Source organism: Calonectris borealis, chromosome 6 (assembly GCF_964195595.1).
Source record: "Calonectris borealis chromosome 6, bCalBor7.hap1.2, whole genome shotgun sequence".
Taxonomy (NCBI): Eukaryota; Metazoa; Chordata; class Aves; order Procellariiformes; family Procellariidae; genus Calonectris; species Calonectris borealis.
The window spans coordinates 38,703,015-38,730,665 of NC_134317.1; the positions used below are offsets into that span (position 1 = coordinate 38,703,015).

The 27,651-nt window shown below is 42.4% G+C and overlaps 1 protein-coding gene across 9 annotated transcripts in view; it reads left to right on the forward strand.

Moving 5' to 3' along the window:
• The window catches only part of MAP2 (microtubule associated protein 2), a 232,972-nt gene extending 205,787 nt beyond the window's left edge, over nt 1-27,185 (forward strand). For 4 of the 9 annotated variants that reach the window (XM_075153709.1, XM_075153711.1, XM_075153712.1 and 1 more), the window contains 7 exons: nt 215-276; nt 5,859-6,012; nt 8,175-8,515; nt 21,148-21,240; nt 22,746-22,827; nt 23,349-23,461; nt 24,154-27,185. In XM_075153709.1, coding sequence (XP_075009810.1) covers nt 215-276; nt 5,859-6,012; nt 8,175-8,515; nt 21,148-21,240; nt 22,746-22,827; nt 23,349-23,461; nt 24,154-24,369 — 1,061 coding nt within the window. In that variant the 3' untranslated portion in view covers nt 24,370-27,185. Of the gene's footprint in view, nt 1-214; nt 277-4,288; nt 4,475-5,858; nt 6,013-8,174; nt 8,516-21,147; nt 21,241-22,745; nt 22,828-23,348; nt 23,462-24,153 lie in introns of all 9 variants that reach the window. The other 5 variants (XM_075153706.1, XM_075153713.1, XM_075153705.1 and 2 more) reach the window with 4 other exon arrangements.
• Nucleotides 27,186-27,651: the final 466 nt, after the last annotated feature.

Genomic DNA, 27,651 nt, shown 5'->3' on the forward strand with positions numbered 1-27,651 from the left:
TGAACTGTGTAGAATACTATTTTACATCAAGTATGATGAATATAGGACATTTTTAAGGCAGGTACATTTCTGCATATAGTCCACTGAGAGTAATTCACAAAGTAATTACTTTGCACAGTAGTTAAAAGGCATTTAATTGTTCTAATAAGTGTACTAAGTGGAAAAGCATATTGTTTTTGTTTTTAACTATCAAGTCTTTCTTTGGGTCTCTCAGCAGCAGGTGGTGAAACAAACCAGGCTCCTGGTGTATTTAAACAAGCAAAGGAAAAACTCTCAGTGAGTAAAATCATCTTATTGTTCATCTTTATAACCTCCTTTTGTCCTTATTTCAGATCTTTTTGTGTTAATTCAGTAAGTAATTGTGTGTTCCATTTAAAATTTGTGTTCCATTTAGAATTTGTTTGCCATATTCATTATTCATTTAAAAGAGTAATTAAAACCACCTTTCCTGAATAACCTCTGAATTACAGTCCCGGGTAGTAGATGATGACAGTTTGCAGATCCGTAGGGGGCACACAGGACTCCAAACTGCAGGAGTTGGATGTTGTTCAGCATTTCGAGCCAGGTCATCCTTTGGGATAACTGCGTACCTTGGCGCTTTCTGCAGCGCCTGACTCGTACTGCCACCTTGCTCGATTGCTGTGCAGGCAGAAACCCTCCCCCAGGACTCACTGGATGCCTTCTGAGGCAGCATTACATAGCCATGCATTCTGCAGAGGTCATGCCTGTGTAGAAATCATTGGCCGGTAGCGTTTTATATGCGATTAAGTGCTTTCTGAATGGCCATTTCCTGGACTACTGATTTCTGTCTGTGTGTTAACCCGACAGTTACGTGCCCTGCCTTCAGCTGCTCTGCAGCCTGTTCTGCTCCTTGTGTCTGACTCTGCTCTCCTGAGTTTCCTTCAGCAAATGCTGCAGTGCCGCTCCGCCCTGCTCCCATGCTGACCCCTACGCTTTTCCTCCCACCATTCCAAAATCCCCAGGAAACCAACGTCCTTTCACTATCCCCTCTGCAACTGTTTTTTACATGACACTGACACATGCTAATTCACATCTGCAGCACGACAGTACTTTGTCATTGTTAGCCCTCATTAGGGGCTAACAGAAGTTCTTTAGGATTCCTCTAAATTTCCTAATGTATTCCATGGCTGATCAGTTTCATCTGTCTAACCAGATCATCAATTCTTTGGGGAACAAAAAAACTCTGTCTCATAAAGTGCTGCAGATTATTTATGACTCATAAGAAATTGTTAATGATGATAGCAGTGTAACTGATTGGAGGCTTTGGAGGAGCTGTGAAATTTAGACCTGAATTCAGCCATGGATTCTGGGATTTCGTGTGGTTTTTCAGGTCTGACCCATTTCAGCTCATAACTGGGAAACTGCTAGAGCTTCTTTACTAGTACAGTAAGAAATACCTGGACAGGTTTCTGGTCTGAATCAACAGTATGGTTTATTACGGTCTTTTCTTGGGGGGTGATCAACACTTATGCAAAAGAAGTCAATACTAGCCCATTTTCAGAGTCACCTGTGTTCATGGAGTGCTCTGAGTACAAGCACTTGCAAAATCAGTCTCTGAAATTATCTGCTTTCTATACATCTTTCTTATTCCTGATCTTTACATTATGGCAAAGATGAGAAGTCTGTCCCCTGCTTACTTTCTCACCCTGTTGCCTCACTTCTCTGATTGCCACCCTTGCGCATCTCTTGGACGTTTTCTCTTCTGTGCCTTGGCTTCACCTCTGCTTTTATAAAGACCTCTCCCTTTTTGTTGTGTTTCTTCCTGATTTTCAGCTTTTGTGTCCTTCAAGTGCAGCCTTTTCCTCTCTACTGGTAATGTTAGATCACCCCACCCGGTCAATTTTGTTATCCATCTTCAAACTACAAATTTCATACTGCTTTGCAGAACAAGTTCAGGAAAGGCTAAGCAGTTCCATCTGCTGGAAGGAGCTGTGTACCTGCGGTAGCGAGATGCTGAGAACATTGGTCATGTGTTAGGAACACCTCTGAAATAAAGTGAGGTTTCTGCATCCCAACTTCAGCAATCCCTGAGTCTTAGTCAGGGTTACATAGCTCTTTGTCTTGTGGACAGCTGGTACTTCCAAGCAACATGGATTATAACAGAGGTCAAAGGTAATGTATTGCTATCAGAGAATAAGAATAGTTTTCTGGGTAAAGCACAGGCAGGGATGGAGGCATTTGGTTTCTCTGCTTGCTATACCAGCCTTGAGCATCTCACTGAAATCTGGTTGGGCCAGATTCTTCTGCTATGACTGATGCTAAAAAGTGCCTTGCTCCCTAAATAACACTGAGGGGATCTAGACTGTAATAATCTCAGAGCCCTTCATTAGCCAAAGGTCATGCCTTTTCCCCAGCGGTCCCACCAAAAGATCTGTCTTGTCCGTCTTTAGCATCCCTGTTGGATGCACATATTCACGGAGGACACCGTATGTAATAGGAGTGAAAAGGACAAGATCTCTACATTGTGCCTAGAATCTTAATCCATAAGAGTTTTCCAGTCTCGTTAGGGGAAACATTTTGCATGACCCGCAAGTTGAAAAAGGCAAAAACCACTGAATGAACATTTGGGCCTCAAACTGTGCAAGCTTAGTTATATCTCAAGTTCAGAAAACTGGGTGATAGGTGTTTGCAGACTGTTTGCTTCTTGGAGCCACCCAACATAGATACCCTGCTTCCACAGAGTTTCAGCATCAATAAACACCTTAGTGGATTTGTAAATATGGCCCAAAGTTTCACAAGTGGATGGGACCCATGAATTGAACTCTGACAAATCAGTCAAAGTCTGGAGAAGTCTTTGATGTGAGAGAAGCACATATTGTTCAGTTTCTGTCTAAAATAATTATTCACTGATTTTATTCTGTGTATTCTCAGACAGTGAAATAAGTATTAAAAGAAGGAGATGTAAATATGTTGCAAAACTCGTTCTAGGAACATATTCTTGCTAGCAAAGCACTTCCATCCTTTGAACTAATTTCTTGTCTTGCTCAGTAGAGCTACTTGATATGGATGATGATATCCAATCATCCAGTCTTCTCAGCTGTGTTGTAGGACTGGAATTGTTTGTTACACAGTTCTGCAACTCTTCATCTTGTTGATGATGGCATGGATGACATTCAGCACACCAGCCTCAGTTTTCTGTAGGCTGGGTATGTAGCCTAAGCCAGAAGCCTGTCAGTATAAAGTTGGCAACCCATTCTTTCCTCATTTTCTAACAAAGACAACTTAAGGAGTAACTCGGACACCTTTTCTGAACATCGAGAGAGTCTAGGTGACTGACTTAGATCAAATGCCAGATTTTTCATGGTAAATTTCTGTACCAAATCCCATAATTACAGGCCCATTGGGATTGGTCCTACGTGTAACTTCAAGCTTGTATGAATACAGAAAGGATCAGGACTACATTGCCAAGATGATAACAGCCTTGCAGTTGTTCTTTGTAGTATCAGTTATACCCATGGGAGGAAAAAAAGTGTTGCTTAAGCAAGTAGCCCTTTTGTCTTCGAAGGAAATTCCTTTTTGCAAAGCAGTTAGGTGCTCCTAAGTGTCAACAAAGAATTTTCAGTCTGTCCTATTGATGTTTAATTGTTCTTTCAATGGGGTATTATCATTATTCAGAATCAGACAAGTATCTGACCACGATGACTTATCATGTCAGCCTTTCAACCATATACGGGTTTCCTCATCCCAGGAGTCTACATTGTCACTCTACAGAGTGACACCAAATGCACAGAATACAATGTTTGGGGTGCATTAGGGATTTTGTGTGTACACAGTGGCACAAGAAGCAATACTGTCATGTCATTCTGCCATTGTGGGAATGCTGGTATAACTTTGCTTTTACGATTCCCACTGTTTTATATTTGACTGTAGCCTGGAGGGTTTATATTTCAAATGCACAACGTAGTTTTAAAGGACTAGGATCTCTTGGTGCTCCTGTAGCTTTGCACTTGCTTCTAATGCAGCCCATCAGCAGTTGTACCAGTTAAATGCTGCACCTGACATCAGTTTTGTCCTATTAACACAAGATAAAAATAGCATCTGCAGAAAAAGGCACTTCCTAGAATCAGTAACTCTGTCCAGACCCAGATGGTTTCAAACAACACAGAACTAGAACTTTCACGCGTGTCAGAACTGCAGAGACACCATTACCAGACACAGGAAAAGTATTAATTCATAGCTTGGCATTTTTTTTTGGTCCATGTTGCATGTTTTTTCCTTTTGTCCAGCTTCATGTTGTGTTTTCTTTTGTTTGTTTTCTCATGACTAGACTGCCTCTTTGTCAAAGATTCCTGCCTCAAAGTCTAGAGCAAAGTCATTGCTTCCTCCAAGACCCAGCTCAGCTTGCTCATTAACTACTAAAAGGGCCACTTTTCTCGATACAGACAGTTATTCTGTACGGCCCTCCTCAGCAGGCCCAAGAGACTGCTTGCCCTACTCAAAATCAGATGCTAAGGTAAGGTAGCAGAGTTGGTAGAGAGAGTTAGCTTGGAGATGTGTAGGTGAATTCCATGGATCACATTCTCTCCCCACTTAATTTGAGTAATTCTCTGTGAAGCTTACGTGGGATTACTTACATCCAGTGGCAGGAAAACTGATTATCAGGCTACAAGATTTGTGCTACAAAATGGATAAAAACAAAGGAGATTCTCCAGAGGAAACATAAGTGAAATAATTTATAACTAGAAGGACATATCTTCTTTCTGTTAATGGTATGGATGCTGCTTCATTGACTGCTAAGAAGTTGCACCCATTTGCATGCGGGTAAGTGGCAAAGAACAGCAGTGCTAATTTGCCTTCCAAGTTTAAAAAATGTAATTTTCAACCAGTTAATATTCTCTGAAAACAAATTCAATCCCCAGCGTAGGAGGGTACAATTCTAATCACCAGCAATAAGGGCGGAAGCCAAATGCTCTACGAACCTAATTTGGTCTATGCATGGGACCATGCTGAAGAAGTTACAGTATAAATTTAAAGAAATGTTTGGCAGTCCATCCTAGCTTTACCATGTTTACATTTCACTTTTGTTTCAAATCTACTTGATGCTGAGTTGATGACTATCCCCATTTAAAAACTGTTTTCACTATTAACTTCCATTTTCTGTGTAACGCTATGCTTGGTGTGTCTTTTACTGGTTGGGACCATCATCATATTTGTCTTTAGGAGGACTATCTGCTTATGCAAGACTGTCTTTGGCTGCCCATCCCATAAGTTCAAAAATATTCTAACATATATGTCCATTGCTCTAACCCTGGTATAAAGAAGGTATCTGCTGATTTCAAAAAGTAAAAAGACGAGTATGGAAGGAAATAAGACACCAGGATTAATAGTCCTCTGCTCAAAAAATAAGCTGTAGCTAAAAATTTTTCTCCATAAAAAAATCACAAGTTAGTGTTTGAAAATGCAAAAATCACACATCACCTAACAATATAGTGTGGGATGAATTCTGGGCACCACTACTGCAGTTACTTTGCAGGTAAATTTCCATGAGAATGTCACAGCTGAGCTCCAGAGAATTTTTTTACTTTCAACTTCCACTAAGAAAACCTTGTTCCTTATTAAGAACCAAGTGTGGAATCCATCCATATTTAAATCCAGGAGTATCTGTATCTGTCTGAAGCAGCTCAAAAGATGACTATTGGGTGTTCTAATGCAGTAAAGAAGCACCAGGGAGCTAAGCAGAGCATGGGAGGTGGCTGGATCCCCACAGCTTCCTGTGTGAGCAGTAAACTGGGCCCATAGGATGAGGTTCCCCCCTCTGTATATAGGTTGAGAGAACTCACAGCCCAGAGTGTGAGTTTTGAAAACTAAACCTTCCTTTTTTGTTTTGCTGCTATTAGGATGGAGTAAGCAAGAGTCCTGAAAAGCGTTCCTCTCTACCAAGACCTTCCTCTATCCTTCCTCCTCGAAGAGGTGTATCAGGAGACCGAGACAGAGAGGAGAACTCTCTCTCCCTCACAGCTTCCCTTTCCTCTTCAGTACGACGGACCACCCGTATGTGTTTTGCGTATTAACCCTCCCCTGCTGCTGTGAATGTCTCCCACCCTTGTTAGGTGTGTCACATTGCCATAGCGTTGCTGTTGGACATCAGAGCCCCACAGACTGTTTTTGGTCAGATACCAAGGGCTTGAAACCAGGGACAGGATGCACCCTTTCTGTAGGCTGCAATGCCCAGAGCTAGGACTGCTGTTCAGACTAATCGCTAATATTAGAAAATGTCTTTGCAGGGAGCTCAGAGCTAGGTAAGATATTTAATACAGAGCATTTACAAACAGCAGCAAGAAAAATGAGACAAACCTGAAGTAGGCAATATAAAATATTCTGATGGATCTTGGAAAAGTGTTATATATATAATATTAGTATTATAGCCATTAACTTGCTGTTTCACAGTAATGATCTCCCTGTGCTCTAATCCTAGGGTAAAAACTCTGCTGAGAATTGAGATGTTAGCTCGTGGAGTGACTCATTGGGGGAAGTTAGGACAGTAAACCAGCAAGGTCCTTTTATGAGGACCAATGTTATCAAATCACAAGCCAAAAGAAATTACAGGACAAAGATAATCTTACCAAATACCCCCAGAACTTTTAGATAGATTTGCATTCAGCCGAGGCCTCAGAACCTGGATGTGGCTCCCTGCTTTCCAATAGGAATTCCTCTGGTTTCCCTCTTTAGAAACCAATCTCAAGCCCTTTTAAGACAGCTTAAGGGAAGTAGATGATTAAATTCTACAAAGAAAATCCTTTTACATTCTTGGGTGATGCTCCAAGGGTAAAACAGAGACCCTTTGTAAGCAGAGTGACCCCCAGCTGGCACAGCAGCCCATTCTGCTGACTAGGAGTGAGAGGCCATTGAGCATTTGCCAACGTGGTGAAGGGCTGAGGAATGAAAAATAAATATACCAAAGCTGCAGGGAGCTGGGGAAAAAAAAAATTATTCCCTTTTTGTCTCAGTTGGTATAGTGAGAAGGTTCTGGTTTAGGGTTGGTTTGCAAAGAAAGAAACCGTTCAGGGAAGCTGGAGGTGAGAGTAGAGTATGTTCAATCTATCTAATGAGTCATGTAGAGCAAAGAGTTTCTCCTGGACCCCAGGGGCAGCAATGCATTGCGTTTGGTCCACCACCATTAAATACACAGAATGATTAACAAATAGTTTAAATAAGATTTTGATTAGTCCCACTGGATGCTTTAGAGAGGCCCACTGGATTTTTAATTCCTGAACATTTTAAAGGTGAAAACATGTATGCACCCTTTCGGCATTGGGGTTCTCAGGCTTTTGGGGGTTGGTTTGGTCTTTCTGTCTCTGAGCATTCTCAGCAAAGCTTTGCTTTAAGCAGCATATGGAGGTATCTCGGCTTCTATTCATTTGTGTTTGAGAGTTACCAGCAGAGCTGGCTGCAGAAAGCACAATGCCACTACTGAACTGATTCTTGTGCTCAGTGAAAAGGACTGGCAATGCCATAAACACTGAATGGAGCCGCTACAAAATGTTACAGTATTTATTTATTTTTAACTTGTGTGCAGATGTAACTAGAATGTAACTTTTAATCAAGGTTGCCTTCTGTAATTGCTTTCTTTCACTGCACTAATGAAAAATGGCAATTGAACGTGAGGGACATCTGCCCATCCACACAACAGAGCTATGACTTGTTCATCAGCCGAATGCTCACCCAGATTACCAGCAGTGGTATGTGGCCAGCAGCAGGCAGGCACTCAGAGTCTTTAGTTTCAGGACTGCAGTCAGAATTTTCCCCACTTTCTAGTTTAATGCCCAAATCCATTGAAATTGGTGACAACATTCTTACTGTCTAGTCAGGCTGTCAGATCAAGTCCCAAAGGTTAGATTCCAAGAGTGCTTCTAATCCCAAGATGGAAATCGATGTGATACTGTGCCTTGTTTAGCAAGCTTTGCAGGAGGCATAGGTGTTGTGGGAAGCACACCTGCGTTAGAGCGGAGAGCTCAGCCACACGTGACAAGGTAACTCCCGGCAGGTTGATTAGCAAAATAAGACACACAGACAGACATCCAGCTGTTCAGCACTAGCACAGCCATCTTAGAGCTGTATCTCACTTGGCACACAGGGGTGGAGCCTTGGGAGGTAGAGAGGGAAGAAGAGCTGTATTTCTGCGGGTCTAAGCTGGTTTTTTTTCTTGCATGTAGGATCAGAGCCAATTCGTAGAACAGGAAAAAGTGGAACTTCTACCCCCACTACTCCTGGCTCCACTGCCATCACTCCAGGGACACCACCAAGCTACGCCTCCCGTACCCCAGGCACTCCAGGGACGCCCAGCTACTCCAGAACCCCCCACACTCCTGGGACCCCCAAATCTGCCATACTGGTACCTACTGAGAAAAAAGTTGCCATAATTCGCACTCCTCCTAAATCTCCAGCCACTCCAAAGCAGCTACGAGTTATTAATCAGCCTCTACCTGACCTCAAGAACGTCAGGTCCAAAATAGGATCAACAGATAACATCAAATACCAGCCCAAAGGCGGGCAGGTAAGGATTCCACTCTTCATGTTCATGCATATGTGTTTTAGTCTTATGTGTGCACCTTTGGGATAGGTATGGGATGGGAGCCATTTTGAGTTGCCTTGCAAATGTTGTTTCTATTGTCCATATACATCGGTTGTTTAAGTGATGTTAAATGGCAGGGGCCAGGACAATCTTCAGAAAAGTATTTTGTCACCTGAAAACTAACAGTGCCTCACTGAGATCAGTTGAAAGATTTGAAACAAGAGTTTGCACTCCATGCCATACATGTGTTTCAGCCTGAGTTTCAGCAGCTGCTGCTTACTTAGTCTTCATCGATACCAGCAAATGAGAGAGATTTGTTTTAATTCAGGCAAGTTCAAATTCAGCCTAGATAGATGTTAGCAGGATTGCACAGCACCGTGACCTTTTCCTGTGTCATTTTATGTGACGTGTGCGTTGTGTTGGGTGATGTTAATGAGGGTTGCAGCCTCCAACCTGGTAAATCTACCCCAAGTTAAAGATGATGGGAGGGGACAGATATTAGACTTAACTGTTTTTCTTGCTGCAGGGTTTGAATAAGCAGGAACAGGGCTTAAACTCTATAAACTGGAGAATGTATGTAAAATAAGAAAAGGTGAATGTGTAAGAAGGCAGATCAGGATTTTCTGTTCTCGCTGTCTGAAAGAACAAGAATTCAGGGACATGTTGACGCAATTAAAAGCTGAAAAAAAAGAGATCGTTTCATACTTTGCAGAGTTATGCAATGAAGCGCATTGTCATGAGGATTGCTTTTGGCTAAAGACTGAACACGTGTGTAGAGTAGCAAAATCCCCTGTTACTAGAGACAGAACCTACCAAACTTTGGAAAGGACAGTAAACATGTAGGCTTTTAAGCTAAGCAGAAGCTTTTGGAGACTGAGGAAGATCAGATAGGAAGTACTATAAATCTTCTTGAGATACGGTGTTTATACCTTCCTCTGAAGAGTCTCTGCTTGATGCCCTACCAAGCAGAGCTATGGCCAGGGCTGGAACAGTCTTCTCTTGGTTTTGGGCAACGCAGAAATGGTAACACAGATGGCATTAAAAGCCAAAATTATGTCCAAGCAATTTGTTTGTCTTTCTATTTGGAAGAACTGTTGATCTAGCTTATAGGATGAAGCGGTCCATTTTATTAATGTTTAAAGAGTTTAAAAAAACATTTATAACCTGAAAGAAAACCTATTTTATTTAGAAAAAAGAGGCTGAATGAGGAAAAAGAATATAGCTTACCAACTTATTTTTATGCTAAAAATATGGGCAACTCAATCTTGTGGGTGTGAACAATTCTGTTGATTTATTTTTTGTAAAAAGTACCTGTGCATTTCATATTGATTCTGGATCACAACGAAAACACCCAGTGCCCCCAGCTCCCTTTTACTTCCCTGAGATTGCTGAGTTACAGCGGTGGCAGTGCGAGTGCTTTATGAAAGGTTCACTTCTCAACCGCCTCCAGGGACAGGACATGAGGGTGAGTAACATGCTCCCCCATTCAGCTATCCTGAAAACAAGACATTCCAGAAAGCTGGGTTGCACAGTGTTTCCAGAACAGATACTTCTATATATATCTGAGTTTTGGAATACAGAGTGGAACATGCAGAACAGTGAGGTTTGCCTAATGCTGTCTCAGAAAAAAAAAAAAAATTGGATCAAAACTTAACATTGCAATCCTATGCCTACTGCAGGTCTTCCAGGGGAAAAAAAAAAAATCACAGGCTCATATGTTAAACAGTAAGGTATCTCTTAGGCGTTGACGCTGTTTTCATGGTAAATTAACACATTCAGTGCTTTCCAGGATTTGGACAGTAGCCAGTTACTCAGGTAAAGTCAAGAAGACAATGCCTCAGCAAAGGTTCTTCTGCCTTTATTTTGACAAGTGTCTGTGTAATTATTTTGTACGGGAGTTCAAGTCCCATTTGACATACTGCGTAGCAGATGGTCAGGGTGCGCAGGGGCTCCAGGAGACTCGGAACACAAGTTCAGACTGCGCATCTGGATTAGCATTCCTCGTAACAAGCCCAGCTGCTGGACATGGGGCTTGAAACCAGCACCATGTTAGCCTATCCTCCTCCTCCCTGTTACTCTCGGTGGACTGTAACAACCGTACAAGACCAGGGGGCCACGGCAAATTGTATTTCTCTGTAAACACCATGCCTAGACAGCTACATTTCCTTAGCAGTTCTACAGAGTTGCAGAGAGCCTTTGCTGGATAGTGAAGAGTGGCAGAGCAGTTGCCATTTCACTCTTTCAGGGATTACAGGGGAAATCTGCTGGGTGGACATAATGCCACTGAAGCTAAAGCATTTTTTAATTCCCAGTGGTATGTGGCCACTTGTGTGTTGGGCAAAGAGAGACTTGCTGAGTTTTTCCTTCATGTCTCCTTTATGCCATAGTTGCTCAGTCTGGACAAGAGGTTGTAGGATTAATTCTTTTCCAATTTCGGCAGTTGAATTTTATAGGATCTGTAAGAGGAACACATGAAAGCTAATTTCATTTCCTCGTGTCTGCTCACTTCTTTAATGTGTGGTGGCAGATATTGCACTGGCCAAAATGAGCTGTTATCTGCTATCTGCTTTTAGTGATGATACATGAAACAAACAGAAAGCTGCTCAAGTTTTGTAACCTGAACTGGAAGTGCTGATAGCAATAACCATAGGAAAAACACAAGCAGACAAAAAGCCAGCATATTTCTGGGCAAGTTAAGTACATAAACATGACATGCAAATCACTAAAGGAATACAGATATGCAGCCCAAAAGTGTCATTTGGAGACAGACCATCCTTTTACCAGACGCATATCTGAACCTAGCACGAGGTCTTTTCTTAGCTTACAGCTGTCCTAAAGAAAGCAGCCGCACTCTGAAACTGCCAGAGGCTGAGGTGTAGAAATGAAGAAGCAGGGGATGTCTGAATGCTAAATAAAACAAGAAATGCAGTGCTTCAGCCTTGAATTTCATCAAAAACTCATCAGACAGCAGACTGATTTTACCTCAGCTCTGACTTGCCAGCCACAGAAACAAAAAAAGAAGAGAAATTGCTCCACCTGACAGGGGAAGAAAAAAAAAAAAGAGCATGCCTCTAGGGGAAGAAGCAAGCTAACTTTGCACTGCATTAAGCTCCTACTAGGAATAGATGGCTTGAGATGTATTTAATTGGTATTCTGCAGTCTGGAGAAATGAGGGCTTCTCCGCTCTGTGATGCAGCCAGTAGGTGGTTGTCTGGTTTTCTCTTTATAGTAGAGTATGGTGAAATGTATCATTCTTGGCAAAGCTCAGAGGCAACTTGCTCATGGGTATGTCTGCTGGGCTTCAGATGGATTTTCGCACCGCATCAGCTGTGGAGGAAATGCTGTGCTTTCAAAAGTAGCCCATTTGCATCTGTTATTTCTCAGACAGCCCAAGGGAAGCATGGGGGAACTGCGGGAAGGGGTTGGAAATCTGTTTCAGATGCCAAGAATGGGGTTTTTCTTTTCTGTTTGGATTTTTTTTTTCTTCTTGAAATTCAGTCTATGGATGTGGTTTGTACCATATCAGAGTACAAAAGTGCACCAATTGAATCTTTTCATTGCTGCCCAGGCAAGAGTATTTATAAAGCATCATAGGCCAGCAACCAAGGATAAAGCCAACCTAGATATCTTTTAATTTAATCTTAAAATGTATACATCAAAACTCAGCCGTGAGCAAGAACTTCAGTGGATGTGAATCAGCATAGCTTCTTCAAAGTGAATGGAGCTATACCGACTAGAATGGCATGCATAAGGTTTAAAATATCACTAACTATAGTGACAGCCAGGCACCTTGTCAGAAGTAAGACGACACATAGAAAAATGAAATAGCTAAGCCACGTTGAAGAATGAAGTGTTCCTTGAAGGTTCTTAGGAAGATTAAGAGAGAACTTCACCATCTTCCCTAAACTGTAGAAAACAAAGTGCATTTAGTCAAGGATCAGAAAGTCTAAATAAATTGATGACACAACTATTCGGTAGAACCTGTCCAGAAACCACAAAAATGCTGGCAAGGAGAATAGGCATCTGCATTGAATGATAAAAGAGACTGCCAGAGGGAAGGATAAGACATCTCAGAGCTGGGCAGAGGAGGAGGCTTGGATGGATATCTGTTGTTGTGTTTGCACAATTTTTTGTTAGCTTCAGAATCAGTTTGGATGGAAGGAGAGATTCCCCCATAGCACACCCCCACACTCCCCCATCATCACAATTTACGATCCAGTCTGCAGAGAACAGTAGGCTCCTGGAGTGCTCCCTGCCTCAGCTACAGCCTGCCAGGATGCAAAGTCAGTGCAGAGACAGACAGGTCTGGTGGCCCACCAAGAGCTGAGCACCTCCTGGGAGAACTGCAGGTCAAAAGGGTATTCAGCAAGTTCCCCTTGAGATGACATCTTATAACTCCTCTTCCTCCTGTTTCACATGTCTTTGCACCATGTTACAAACACTGATGATGGCCCAAAAATTAATCTGAAGATTTAGATTATATGCTATTGTTGCACTGGTTGATGAAGAGTGTCCCAAAAGGTAGTGGAGAATATAGGCTTAACAAAAAGTGCAATCTGAGTTGTAACTGGGTCCCATTCTGTCTCCCATCTCCTTCCGGCACATCATGCCCTTTTTCTCCAATCCATTCTGATCTGCGACATAAGTGAGCCAACACTTTGAGAATGTCCCTGCTCAGGACAGCGATGAACATAAATGAGCTATAAGGTTCAAGCTTTGATGCTCCCAAACCAGAGCCACAGGAGGCAGCTTCTGAGGGTGGATTGATGTTGTAACATGGCTGTTGTTAAAGTACTTAACTAATGAGAGACTGGAAGGCAATTGTTTCCACGCTGTTAGCTGCATTCATTGGAGTAAGTTTGTGCATTTACCAAGTCAACAATTCATAACTAAGATAAATTCGTCTCTGTCAGTCTGCTTTTGTTTCCTTTATACATTCCTGGGTTTGTGGATTTACAAGACATTTGAAGGGATTTTTCTGGACTGAAAATTAAAAACTAATTCATCCCTTGTTAATTGCAGATCTATAAATGCAAAGAGAAATTAGAAGTTTCAGGCACAACCTCAAAACTCTGTCACAGTTCAAACCCATAATTTTTTAATTTTTGAAATTTAGAATTTTGGCTGATCATTGCAGATTGTACAGAAATAACATCTTGCAGCTCCTGTGTTCAGACTGCACTCATTTAATGGAAGGCTTGCCTGAGTACAGTCTGTACAGTTAAGCCCTGAATTATTCTGGATAAAAAGCAAGATCCCTCTTCCTGACTCATATTTTAGAAAAATGAAGCAATCGTTGCCAGGCTCTAGCAAGTTTCAGAAAGTTTCTCTGAGGAAAGGTGTTTGGTTGGTAGAGATGGGCGGGGAATTGGGACTTTCTATCCAGATCTGACATTCACTTTCTATGTGGCTGGGACAGAGTAACATCAGTGCTGTGCCTCAGCCATCTGTAAAATGTGCATCGTGCTCATTGAGGACAAACTGTGAACAACAACCAGGAGGGTCGTAAGCTGTCTGATGGGGCAATAGCCAGTAACAAAACTTCCACCAACTACAGTAGCCAGAAGTTGATGCTTCTCCTGCTTTTGAAGGCAGTTAGCAGCAGTGCACTGATTTCTGCCAGTCGGATGAGGTGTGTTCGATCTGTCTAGAGTTGAAGGTATCACTTTCTGGAGGATTCGGTGTCTTTCCACCAACTACGGTGGCAGCTTAAGCGACCAGTTCCAACTCTTAGCTGGCTAATGTTAGAGGAGACAAATCCCGTCTGTGATGTACCATACGTTGTTGGTCTCTTGTTAATAGCAAGAGGAGAAGCTGTATTTTTTTCTAGAGTAGATTGAAATTACCAGGACATAAATTCCTGTGAAAGTCTGAGTCATCCCAGGAGCAAGTTCAGCAGAGGAGGCATTTTCAGCTGAGCTCTAAGTAGTCTAGATTTTGGCAATGAAATGGGGAAGGTTATTCTTTTGGGAAAAATGTTCAGGCAATACATCATCTGGATCAGAGCTATTTAGTCATATAATACTATTCTGTCTTGCCTGGAAAGGTGAGAAAAAGAGTTTATTTTGCTAGATGGGAAAGGGCAGGAAAGGAAAAGATAAAAACCTTAGTTTTTATCTTGGAAATCTGGATTTGAACAATAAAAAGAGATGCTAAGGGACATACCTGCTGAGCTTTGGGAAAGCCAGCTTGCATGAAGAGATAAACAAGATATTTTTTTGAACTTGAACTGAACAACCTGATTTTCTCCATTACGCTGCAGTAAAGAAAATCCAGACATAGTGACTCAAAACTCATCCCTTCTTAAAGATAAGGAAACAGATTTGAAAACTGTGATACTTGATGCTCCACACTTGATATTTGAAGCTATTAGTACTCTCTCCATGAGTAGGGACTGTTGCCTCTAAAATTTAAGTATCAAACTCTGTAGTTTAGCACAATCTGGTTGTTTTTTTGTTTAAGGGAGTACTAAAACAAGGGTCCTGTGTTTTAGCTGAATTAATTGAGCTTCTAGGATCTTTTTTAGTCGGTGTGCATGAATCGCCTTCAATTTCTTTTACTATCTTTTGATCAGCTCCCCAGATTTAGTGAGGAGTATGGTTACAGAACATGTGTTACAATTTGTCTGACGTTGATCTTGCACTTCCTTGAGCTGTCTGTTAAATTCAGCTGTTGTCTCTTGACTGTAAACTCTTTGGCATGGAAAGTGGTCATTTCATTTTGTATCTCCCAGCATAATTATGCAAAACGTCTCAGTGTTTCTCTGTGGGCCTTTCTCCCTTTGTTGATAGGGACGTGCCTAGTTCAGTGTGGCCACCTTATTAATTAGATGAATCCAGATATTTGCAAATAGGTAGAAAGAAGCTTGTAAATCAGCCATCGTTGTCCTGTGCAAGTATTAAAGACATGGCTGATTGCAAGACATCTATTCTATTTTACTGATACTTCCCATTGAAAGTACCTGTTTTCAGTTGTTTGTAATTAATTGTTTCACAGTTTAACTGTTCAGGCTGAAATATTACATGCTTAGTGTCCGCCTCTGGGTACATTTTTAAAAGTCAGAAATGAACCTATCTTGTTCACCCTTTGCTAAGAGCAAGATGAGGATGGTACATTATTTTGCCTATGCTATGTCCAGCGCAGCCTTTTCTTTTGAATCTCACTAGCTTGTAGGCTGGCAGCTTCACTGGTGTGTGCATTCAGTAATTTCAGGAGTGCAAAGGCTGAACATGATCACAAGCTCTGTTTGTAGATTTGGAAAGTCTGAGGCACAGTCTTTCTCTTCAAGGGCTTTGCTAGGCCAAATAAATACCCTTCCCCCTCCCTTTCCTCTACCTGTAGCCTCTGCGAGGAGCATGAAAACTGTAGTATCATCTGTCCTTGGCAGCATATAGATTTGGAAGCACTTAGAACTGCCTCTTGACTCTAACAGGTTTTAACCTTAACCTTGCTTCCTATGCAAGACCAATTCTTGTCTCGCTCAATCCCTGTGTTAACCAGGAGAGCAAACACTGAAATAATGTCTAGTTCCTGGGATGTAACTGTGTCAAATCACTGTGATGCTGTGGTAAGTACAAAGAACCTGCCCTCTTTGATAAGTTGTGAGGAGTCTGGGAGCTTTTCCCAATATCACAGCCCCACAGCATGTTCAAATGGCAAGTGGAGCCAAGCTAGAGTATTTTTAAATGCTTTAGGCACAGTGTTTGTGGTAGAGCTTCTCAGAATCCATAATTGCAAAGCAGGGAGAACATAAATCATCAGCTTCTTGGAAAATATATTCAGAGCCTGTAATTCTATCAGCATCACAATTTTTGTTCTTTGAGTATCTTTGTTTTGGTGTGTACCAGGATAGTAAGCCACAGGAAGGAAGCTGTTTATGGATTCTCTGCCCAGATGCTGATAAGTTAGGGGCTTTCCCTCTTGTTGTGAAAAGCAGCTGAACTGAATGATTCTGGGCAGCAATGGAACATAATTTTTTCTCTTTCATAAGCACTTTTCAATCTTTGATGTTTTCTTTAGCAGTTGGGCACAACTGAACAAAATTCTCTCTTGCATTTCTTTGGCTTCCACTCAGTGTTTCTACAAATTTTTGCTCATCTTGAACACAATGGTGCAGTACTGACAGAGGAGAGTCTGCTCGAGGTCCGCGGACTGGAGACTGTTGTGCAGGGAGACTTTGAAATCCAAATTCACTTTCTGTGAACAGCCATAGGGAGGCATATATCTAACTGGGAGATTCACAGGTATTGCCAGCCTGCCACATCTCCTCATGTTAGCCGGTGTAACCCAAAACATCCCCTCTGATCTAGTGTAGATGTGGCCCTCGGACCACAGCCCCTTCATGTTCAGATTGCCAGTCGGGCCACTGTATGTAGGAAAGGAGTTAGAGTTTACCCTGCTGAGTGCAGATGAATATATGCCTCATCTAAATGAACTCTGAGAAAAATATTTCAGCACTTGGTTTCCTAGCAGGCTACCCATAAATGCCCTGCATCTCTTGATGCTTTGACAGACAGCATTCAAACAGCACAGAAGGTGGTGTGTCCTGTTCCTGCTGGGGACTACCTAGAAGTAGTGTGAGTCAGTGAGGCTGTACTGTGTGTATGTCGGCACATGGTCTGCCCTGGACTTCACTTCTGGACTACTGCTGAGGAGTCATCAGAGGACAGAGTGGGGGAAAGGTCTGTAAGACTTCCAGGGCTTCAGACAGAAGCCATTTTTATCCTTGGGCAATGTCGTTTTGCGGAATAAACCCAGCATTGTCTGTAAGGCTTAACTTTTCCACTGTGGTTTAACTTCACGTGAATATGACAAATGCTGAGGAACCTCAGCTGGGTCCTGATCAAAATACTAACTTCCAGGCCCTGTCCAGCATAGCTGGGCAAACCAGCATCCGATCAGAAGAGAATGTACACATTTCAGACTGACAGGTCAGCGCACGGGTTATGAGGGAGCCTGTCAGGACATTATCTTGTTGGGATGTTTAGTGAGTGTGAACAGAAAGCAGTCCTTTTTTCTGCCACAGGCTAAAATGTTCCCTTTCCTGAATAAGAGCATGAGCAGGATTGATCTTTCATTTAATGTGCAGCACAACTGAAGTGCATATATGTACATCCCTACCACACCTCCACCCCCACACAAGATGTACATACACATTCAGGAACACGGAGACCTTCTTGGTGAGTCATGGTGTTCATGCTGTCTCTATCAGAAGCAGCTGCATCATCTAATTCCTTTCATCAAGTGCCATCGTAAAAGTTTACCACTTTCTTCTTGTAGCTCTGTTCCCTTGGGAGGCAGTTCCAGAGCCTTCCTGCTGTGATAGTTACAAATTTCCATCTAGATTCCAGCTTCAAATAATTCACAGTCAGTTTATGTTCTTTGTTTGCAAGCCAAAGCTTCTCTTTAGCCTAAATGGTTCTTGTCCCTCTTTGGTACTCTCCCTCTGATGTTTACAGCCTGATTTCTCAAAGGAAACAAAGCTCGTGCAGTCATGCTGTCTGGCTGGCAGTCTCAGCCTTCCTTAACTCATTTGTAACTTGTTGGCCCATTTCAACCAGTGCTGGCAAGGGAGCAGTGGTTAGAAACACAGGCCATCCCTCCAAGTTGGGTGATAGTTGTTGACTGGATACGAAACAGAGACTCAGCAAAACACTGTCACTGGGGGAAAGGCAGTGATAACTCAGCCCCTTCTCTACAATCAGAGACAACAAACAGCTGGCCCGTTATGTATTGGCTTCTATTTGCCCAGTCTAGCAGACCTGGGAGAAAGCTTGGGAGATATTGCTGGCAAGAGGGGACAGGGCTTGCTGAAGAATGTAGGATGGAGGGATTAAGCAGTTTAAAGCCTTAGGCTCCATTTGTGAAACACTTAGTTATAGAGGGCAGTCATGATTTAAATATGTGCAGGGGTATTGATATATTGCAGGAAAGGGAGAAACAGATCATCAGGGAAAACCTGGATCAGTGCAGTTCCTCCCTGTGCCAGATGACCAGCAGAACACATTCACATCACTCCGCTCACTTCAGCCCTCAGCGTAGGACATAAATCTCTACACAGGGGCACATTTCACCCAGTGAGACAGAGAGAATACGTGAGATGGTTGGTCCTTTACATATCTGCTAGCCAGGTCCAAGGGCCATGAGACTCATAAGCTGTCAGACTTCCGGGTGCAAATCAACCTTTAGGCACTTGACCAAAGGCACCCTCTCAACTTATCACCTTGCTTTGGCTCCATTTTTAAGCTACAGGCCCCCAGTCCACAGCGCTGAGGTCTTGTCATGACCCCTAAGTCAGCATTTGCAGAGCAAAATCGTCCCTGTGGCCATTGCTAAGAGGTGCTGCTGATCCATTGCTGAGAGAGATGTGCTCAGGAAGTGCTAGGAAGGCTTTCTGTTTTGCCCAGTTGTGTCTGGCCCGAAGCTCTCTGGGAGCCAGATCTGACTGCACATCTGACGTGTCTTTCTGTAACTGATGTGACACCTGTCTTGTATAGTACTGGGGTACATTTTTAAACAAATCGTATATTAAGAGAAAGCACAAGCATAAAACTCTAAAGGCATTTTCTTTCATTGTACATTGGTTTACTTGGACAGATTAAGCCGATAGGAGAGAAAAAGACAGAAGTCAGTTTGCCTACCAAAGATGCCCTTCTGAAGGTGACCTACCAGCTGTGGGGTTTTGTGGTGCTGTCATCAGCCTTATTGCTGAGCGTGCCATCACCACAGATCTTTACCTATTAAGCAAGAAAACACTTAACATCCTAATGGTTTGACTGATGTAGTGGTTACGTTATATGTAATAAGGGGGATGCATGAAACAGCTTGCTGTGAAGAAGTTCTTCACATCAGCTGCAAAGTGTGGCCCTCTGAAAATTCCTTCTTGGAGTTTACTGGGCTTAAGTCAGGAGTGCACTCCAGGTGCTCAGTGCCAGAGGATTCGACTCCTTATCTAAAATGTGACATTATTGTCACTGCAAGGAGCCAAGAGCTGCAAAATCTGATATCCCTATAAGGGGGCAAATAGTCTTTTCCTAGTTTGGAGAGGTGAGGCACAGAGGGAGTGATTTGTCTCAGATTTATCAGGGAGCCTGGAGCAGTCTGAAGGCCTGAAGCCAGGAAGCAGAAACTGCACAGCGTGGTTCTTCTTCCCACGGACCACTTCAGCTGGTTTGCAGCTGCTTTGTGTTCCTGGAGTGGTAAGAAGCCGCAGTAAGGTACCCCAGTGTATCTGTCCCTCTCTCTCATCTCAGTATCAGTTAGTCACTGTAGGTTTACCTACAACAGCAGCCAACAGGACTGTGCTAAGTAATATGCCAGTAAAGGCTGTAAAAGTGTCATTTAGCAAAATGAATAGATAATGCCCAAAATTCTGTGGCTTTCTGTAAATTCATATTGTATATTAATAATGTAGAGATAAATAAAATCCAACATAACATTTGAATAAAGACTTCATATTTAACCCAGAGAAAGAATATGCTGCATGGGTGGCAGTCTTTGAGTAAATAAAGGTCCTGGTGCAAAGAAGGCAGGTGCAGCCTTGGCCAGAAATGCCTGGTGTCACTCAGGTGTGTGCCCTACACCTAGTTGTCCCTGCCTACTGGTAACTGCCATCCAGCAGCACATCATTCCCTGGGAGGACAATCATTGGTGGCACCTGAGTTCTACCAGGTAGAGGAACTGCTTTGACATGGGGGTCAAGATGGGGGTCAAGCACGGGACAGCACCTCCAGGCACTGTCATACGCCTGCAGTGCATCTGTGGCAAAGGTAACACAGAAAAATGTGGGCTCCCGGAATCTGTAAGGGAGGCTGGTACCATCAAGGGAAAGTCAGGTACTTGTTCTGCCAGAAACAAGGAGCATGGGGGAGAAGCACAGTGCTGCTAGCACCAGGAAGTTGTTGTGACCAACTTTATGGCCAGCACCAGAAATCAAGAAGCAGTGATTGCAGCCGTAGGTTTCCAGATGCTGTTGTTTTCTGCATTGCCCTTTAGTAAACGACAGTAAAGAGAGAGAGCAGTAGAGAGCTCTGACTTCAGTTTAATTGATTTTGTCAGTCCCCTTTCACAGGACACTCTGAGGTCTGCTGTATGAATGTAGCTGCTGTTATGGCTGTATGGCAGAAGGAGGGGCAAAATATCTCAGGATTTCAACCCACACTTGAGCTGGCTGGATCTGGGATTTCTGCATTAAAGGCCAGAGTGCTGAGCTGTGGGAAGGAGGGTTTCCATCTTCCCCTTGTGGCCAGTTCAGCAGAAACACTGTCCATCACTCAAGAGAGCCTAGGACAGGCTGTCCAAGGACTATGTCCAGTCCAGGCAAGCAAGGAGTTCTTTGAGCTTTTCAGGGAAAAGCCACCTCTCTATCTCCCAGCATAAAAATTTTCCCCTTTGTATTTCACCACCACTTTGTGAAGTAGAAAAAAGAGCAGCATAGTACATTTACATATGCTGAGTTAACATACTGAGCATAGAGATTGGCGTGGTTTACTTTCTCACATTTCAATACAAGTGTCAGAAGAAGGAGTCACAGCAGGAGGAAAAATTACCCTGGCTCCCTTGTCCTGCACCCCGGTGTGTATGGTATATAGTAAGTTACCTCCGATTCCTTTTAGGTTAGGATTTTAAACAAGAAGATCGATTTTAGCGATATTCAGTCCCGGTGTGGTTCCAGAGATAACATCAAACATTCTGCAGGGGGAGGAAACGTAAGTAGTACAGACACCCTGTGAACAGGCATCTCCACTGTGCTGACCCACCTTGCACAGCCAGACCCCTCTGTCTCCCTTCCTCTGAGCACTACTTTCCTTCTCGCTGCTGTTTCACATGTGAGTCTGGTCTGGTAGTTGCGTGAGCCCTGTGTATGCAGTAGTGGCCTCCTGATCTTTCTCCAGAGAGCACAGCATGTTTCCAGAACTTGGACGGGAAAAGGAAATGAGCAAAGAGGGGTTATCTCTAAACGCCTGAGGGTGCTGACAGTAAAAGTCCAGTGTGAGCTGAAATGGTTTGGTGCTTTTCATGGGAGTGGCCCAAGAAAGTCACTTCCAGGAAGAGACTCCAGCCTCACAGTTGGGCATCTTCCAGTGCGTCAGCCTTTCCTCAGCTAACCTGAGAGGAAGAAGAAGAAAAATAAAACGTAAGAACAAAGAAAGCTCAGAGAGAGGATGTGATCACCAGCGTGCTGAGTGCTAATGCTCATGCCACAGCATTTTTCCAGTATAACAAACGGAGGTTGCTCAGGGCTTGACCAGACACCCGTTAGTTCTAGCAGACACGCTGGAATAGCTTAAGGCGGCTCTGATGGAAATGATCAGATGGAAGAGCTGACAGTGTGGGCACATCTGATCCAAACAGATTCAGTACAGCCACCGGTGCTGGCTTAAGTCATTGCTGGTGATGCGAGCAAACCAGTGGCATTGCAGCCGTCCTGGAGCTCCTGTCTGGCCTGGCGGGGCTGCAGCTTCTTAAGACCTGCAAACACAGTCGCTGTGATTGTGGGCCGCATCTGGGAGCTAGTTGGGAGCGCAGCAAGGCAGGAGTGTCGCTCTGTGGCTGTTCCCGAGCTGGGCTCAGCACAGTCATGGCAACGCGGCCGGCAGCAGGAGGAGGGAGGGTGCCTGTGCTGCTGCCTGGCTGAGCAGAGCGGTGCCACTGCTACCCGCTAAGCACCACCGAGCCGGCTGGCTGAACACTGGCCAGCTCAGGTACAGCTGCAGGAGTCACGTTTGTAGATTCATCCAACTCTCCATAGTGGATTGAGCTGAAATGCATACCATATTTAGATGCAAAAAAATACGAAACAGATGGTAGAGGAAAAAAACAGTCACTGAAATATTCCTACTTGCCAAGATGCACATTCAAGAGCAGAAGCAAAAGGGATGGGTCCTGCTGCATGCAGGGCTTCGGAGCACCCACCCTGAGAGGAGGCTCAGAAACATTTTAGAAAGAACCCACAAGCTGATCTGCTTTGCCCTCCTCTTCGTTTTGCTAACAGTAAAGCTTAACCCAGCTCTGTCATTTCCCTAGGTGGGAAGGAAGCTTGCTGTATTAATCCAGGTGTTTCCTCCTTTGTGGCATGGTCTGTTTTCTACTAACCATCTCTCCTTTTCCAGTGGTTTGTAGAGGCTTGGGCTCTTCCTCTGCAGGGCTTGGCTTTTTATTTATTTTATTTTTTTCATTCCTGTAATTGTGTGTGTATGTGTGCTTTTGACAGGTACAAATCGTAACCAAGAAGATTGACTTGAGTCATGTGACTTCCAAGTGTGGCTCGCTCAAGAATATCCACCACAAGCCAGGTATTGTAGAAATTTCTGGGATGTGGGACAAAGCAAAGACCTAATCCTGTTACGTGAAGGAGAAATCATGGACGATACCATTCTCTTTTATAGTCCAAGAGAAAGTAAATACACTTCGGTTATAAAAATAATATTCGTAACTCTACTTAACTAAATACATAAAGACATAAAGGTATGGGACCACCTAGTTTAGAGAGTTGATAAAAAAATAATGCAGAAGGATGCTGCTGTGGCATAATGTCAGTTGATAAGATACTGAAATGCAGACTGAAGTCAGCAAAATACTTGAGCATATGCTTAAATCCCATGAAAATCAGTAAGGCTGCAGCATATACTTACCGCTTGAATATGCATTGAAGATTTTGTATTTTACTGAACATGCAGCATGATATTCTGTGCTTCTCTAAAACCATTAGATCTCAACTAAAAGGGAAGTAACGTGAGTGCACCCGCATGCATCAGGTCAGACTTTCTCCTGAGCCATTCCAGCCTCTTAATCTGTATTTCCTTTTTCTGTGTAGGAGGTGGGCGTGTGAAAATTGAGAGCGTGAAACTGGATTTCAAAGAAAAAGCTCAGGCTAAAGTTGGTTCACTGGAAAATGCCCACCACGTACCTGGCGGTGGTAACGTCAAGGTAAGGGGACAGCTGTCAGAGAAAAGGCTACCATTGTGCCCCTGGCCCAGTGAAGTTACTAGAGCTGTGCATTCAGCGATGGCTCTGAATTGAGTAGGAAACATCTGTTTGTTCTCCTTTGAGCACACTCACATGCCATTTGCTCCCTTTGGAATTTGGAATGACCAATCTCACATCCACATCTAAGCTGAGAGCGAATCTTAAAGTAAACATCCTGTGGTTTGTGCGCTGGCTTTCCCCCTGAAGATGAACCTTGTTTGGGGCCGTTGTACAGCATGGGTATGATCTAGTAAGTTTGTAGTATGGATATCCCAGAGGATCAGGACTGCTTTGTGAAACAGGAGGAAGACATCTTGAAAGTAAGATCACTCCACAAACATTTGAAAAAACAGATTTCAGAAACAAATCGCAATGCCCATAAAATGTCTATTAAATTCACACAGCTAGGAACAATGGTACTGCTCATTAGAGCATCCATCAGAGACAGAAATAGTAAGAGAATGTGGCATAGTAAGCCAATGTATATTAAACAAGGTGAAAAAATCTTCAGTTTCAATTATTCTAAGGAGTGCAGAAGCTTCAATCCTTGTAAGAGTTCTTAAAAATAAACAAAATGAGACCCAAATGATGATCTATAATGAGATAATTTGGTGAATATATAATGTGTTAAATTCTTTGCTTTCCTGGAGCAGATTGACAGCCAGAAGCTAAACTTCAGAGAGCACGCTAAAGCCCGTGTCGATCACGGGGCTGAGATCATCACGCAGTCACCAGGCAGGTCCAGCGTGGCTTCACCACGCAGACTCAGCAACGTCTCATCCTCTGGAAGCATCAACCTGCTTGAATCGCCCCAGCTTGCTACCCTTGCTGAAGATGTCACGGCAGCCCTTGCTAAGCAGGGCTTATGAATTTGCTCATTTCGCGTTGTATGAAGTAATAATATTTAGGCATGAGCTCTTGGCAGGAATGGGCTCAGAGCAGGTGTTACATTCATTCTTTACCATGTCTAAAACTAAGTCACGTCCCAAGACTTGTAGTTACCATACAGTTAAAAAAGCAGAAAAAAAAAATAAATAGATGCAGAAATTGGCCTGATCTCCATTTACAACAGGAAGACACTGGCTTTATATGGGTATACAACTGCCGTATGTTACATTGGATAATTATTGTTGCTCTGCTCTGTCTTGCATGGGGTACTGTACTATGATAAAATGCATTTTTACCTTTCATGTGCCTGAAGGCCAGCCACCTCTTTCTGAAGAGCCTTGTTAATACCCCAAGTTGCTCATTTCACTGTTCTGTTGATAGATGGGGAAATAAAAAAAGAAATGTTGCCCATTGTAAGTTATTACAGGTTAAATTAAAAGTCTGCTTACCAGAAGGAAGGGCGTATACAGAAATTCAAGTTTAATTAAAAAAAAAGTGTTATTTTGTATAAATGAGTAGAACAAAAGTTGCATTAAGTTATTAACATTTTTTTGAACCTGGTTAATTATGTCAGTGTATAGCTGAAAAGCCAATAAATTATTTAACTAATAACTAAAAATAGTAGTTGAAAACATTTGAACCATGCTTGGGGAAGTGACGTAAAAAAGCTGTTGAAAGCAAGCACTTCCACCCCAATGGACTTGTCTGATTAGAAAGTTGGTTAAGCGGCTAGATTTGTGTATGCACCACCGGTTTCACATCCTTTCCATCTGTTTGATACAGTATTATAGATATATATATTTCTCTGTGGCCATTTGTGATACGCCCTCCTCATATACTTGAATATTCTACTTCTTTATTCACAGTATCTGTGTCTCTTGCACCCGTTGGTGTTGCAATTTTAGGTATGTAAAAGTAGATGTTAGCAGGGTTTTTTTTCCCTATTCATAAGAATACATTTAAAAAAGATGAAAATTTTAGCATGAAGTTGCTTTCTGTAACAACTAAAAGCCGTGACCCTGTTTTAGTGCCAGATGCAAGTCTCTTCTGTGATGCTAGAAAAAGGATTCCTTCCCTCTTCCCTTCCCTCCCTTTCTTCACAAAGGTATGATTTTTGTGGGGTCCAGATGTTTGTAAAAGGGTCTCCAAAGATGGCTGAGTTTGGATTCTGGATTTTTTAAAAATCCGCAATAGTTTGGTTCTGGCTTTTTTTCTTTCTTTTTCTTTTTCTTTTTTTTTTTTAAACTCTTGTAGTAACAGTGAACGTTAGATTTATTTATTTTTTTCTTTTGCTAAAGTTGAAACACAGAAAAAAGTATTAAGATGTTGTTTCCACTCCTTCAGTGATGTCTTACGTATACACTCAGGCACTCAGATAACAGTGCTAAACATAACAGAGATGCCTGTAAATTATAGTACGTGAATAAATAAAATGAGCTCCCTAGACTGGGTTGCCATAGCAATTCATCAATAAATAGGGCATCTTAAAATCTGAGCAAAGTGGGATTATATTGACTATAAAAAGTATAAGAAAAAGTGTGCATAAAAGATAAAGGGCAGAGATATATAAACAACCGATCTAACGGAGTTACCTGTGAGAACTCCGGCACTATCTTATGGACACTAAGAGAACACTGAAGGTAATATGGTAGTATTACTCATCAGCGGATAATAATCTGCTGATACTATATGTACAGTAGACATTATGAAATGACCAGTTTACATTCTTGCAGATTCTTTGATCTTTTCCTTTTGAAGTCTCTTAACTAAACTTTGCACTGTCAGTTGAGCTATACTTGATACATGTATTAGGTTAACATGGTGTGTTGGAAGCTTTTGATCTGTTCTTTTTCCTTCTTAATTTGTATGTGTGCGTGTGTGTGTTGGGGTTTGATCTGAAAAAACTCATAGAGAAGTTTTTTTTGTCTGTGGAGAAGGATTCTAGTAAGAGCACAGGATTCCCCATCATTAAATTCAGGTAGTAAATGCACAGTTACTAGACAGTAAATATTCAGTGGACCAAAGGGGGATTTTGGCTAAGCTGTCACAGCAGTACAAACACAAAACAAAATGGTTACATCTCTAAAAATTTTACTGAAGATGAACTCCTAACAGCCCCACACATGACACTTCAGCCCTGCAAAAAGCTTTTTCACACTATAAAGTACCTAATACTGTTTGTAAGTCAGTTGTTTTATACACAGGACAGTGAGTTTAGAACCATGCTAAGTGCATCTGGAGGATTCTGATTTCTGCCTTGTATTTGTTGTACTTTTGCTTAGAGTAATCCTAAGAATTCACATGAAAACAGTGTTAAGTGAGGTGCATTAAAAGCCTCTTCCCATTTTTCCAGAAAAACGACAGACGGAAAGAAAAAACAACAAAACAGTGTTTATATCAAGTTGCCCTGATCATACCGTCAATTAGTACAAATTAGCCTTGCAGTGGTTTTTTTTTTTATGCCTTTTGCCAATGTGGGAGAGAGTCTATGGTACTACTGAACCTCAGCTTCTCTGTAGCTGAACACCAGCTAGTGAGAACAGACTTAGCCTGAGACTCAAGTTTTTTTATTCCGCTTTTAAAATTTACATACTCTAGAAAATGAAGCTTAGTTAATCCACCTATGAGTCCAAAGTTAGAGTGGTGTAACACACCGAGTCATTTATTTCATGCATTAAAATGAGCTTTCTTGTCTTGATTCAAGCAAAGACCTTCGTAATCGTAATCATCCTTCCATAGAAAGAATCCTAGAACGCTGTGGAGTTAGATGAAAAGAAATCAAGAGTTTTGTGCTGTTAAATAAAAAAAAAGAAAAAAAAAAAACAAGTTATGTTACATGACTCTAGATGTTCACTGAAAAAGCTCATATTAATCTTAACTTCTCAAGAAGAGTGTTGGTTTTAAAAACAACGGTTTTGTAAATATGTAATGCCCACTAAAGAAGATGGAGCCAGCTTCCTGGAAACTGCATCCGTTGTGTTTCTTTTCCACAGGCATGTTGAGCCAGCAGGTATGTTGGGTGCCTGAGACCCAACTCTGTAACAAAGCAGAGATAATCCAGACAAAAGGAATGGTGAAACCTTGTTTGGATAGCTAGGGGAGAGCCCCAAATAAATAATCCATCAGGTTGTAGAGACAAAAGAAAAAGTGCTTCTGCCCCATCTGCAGAGTTCTGTTTCTATGTAACCACAAGCAGAAAGAAATCAAAGTTGAGCAAACATCTGTCCAGCAACAGTAAAGGAAAAACTAATACCGATGAGGGA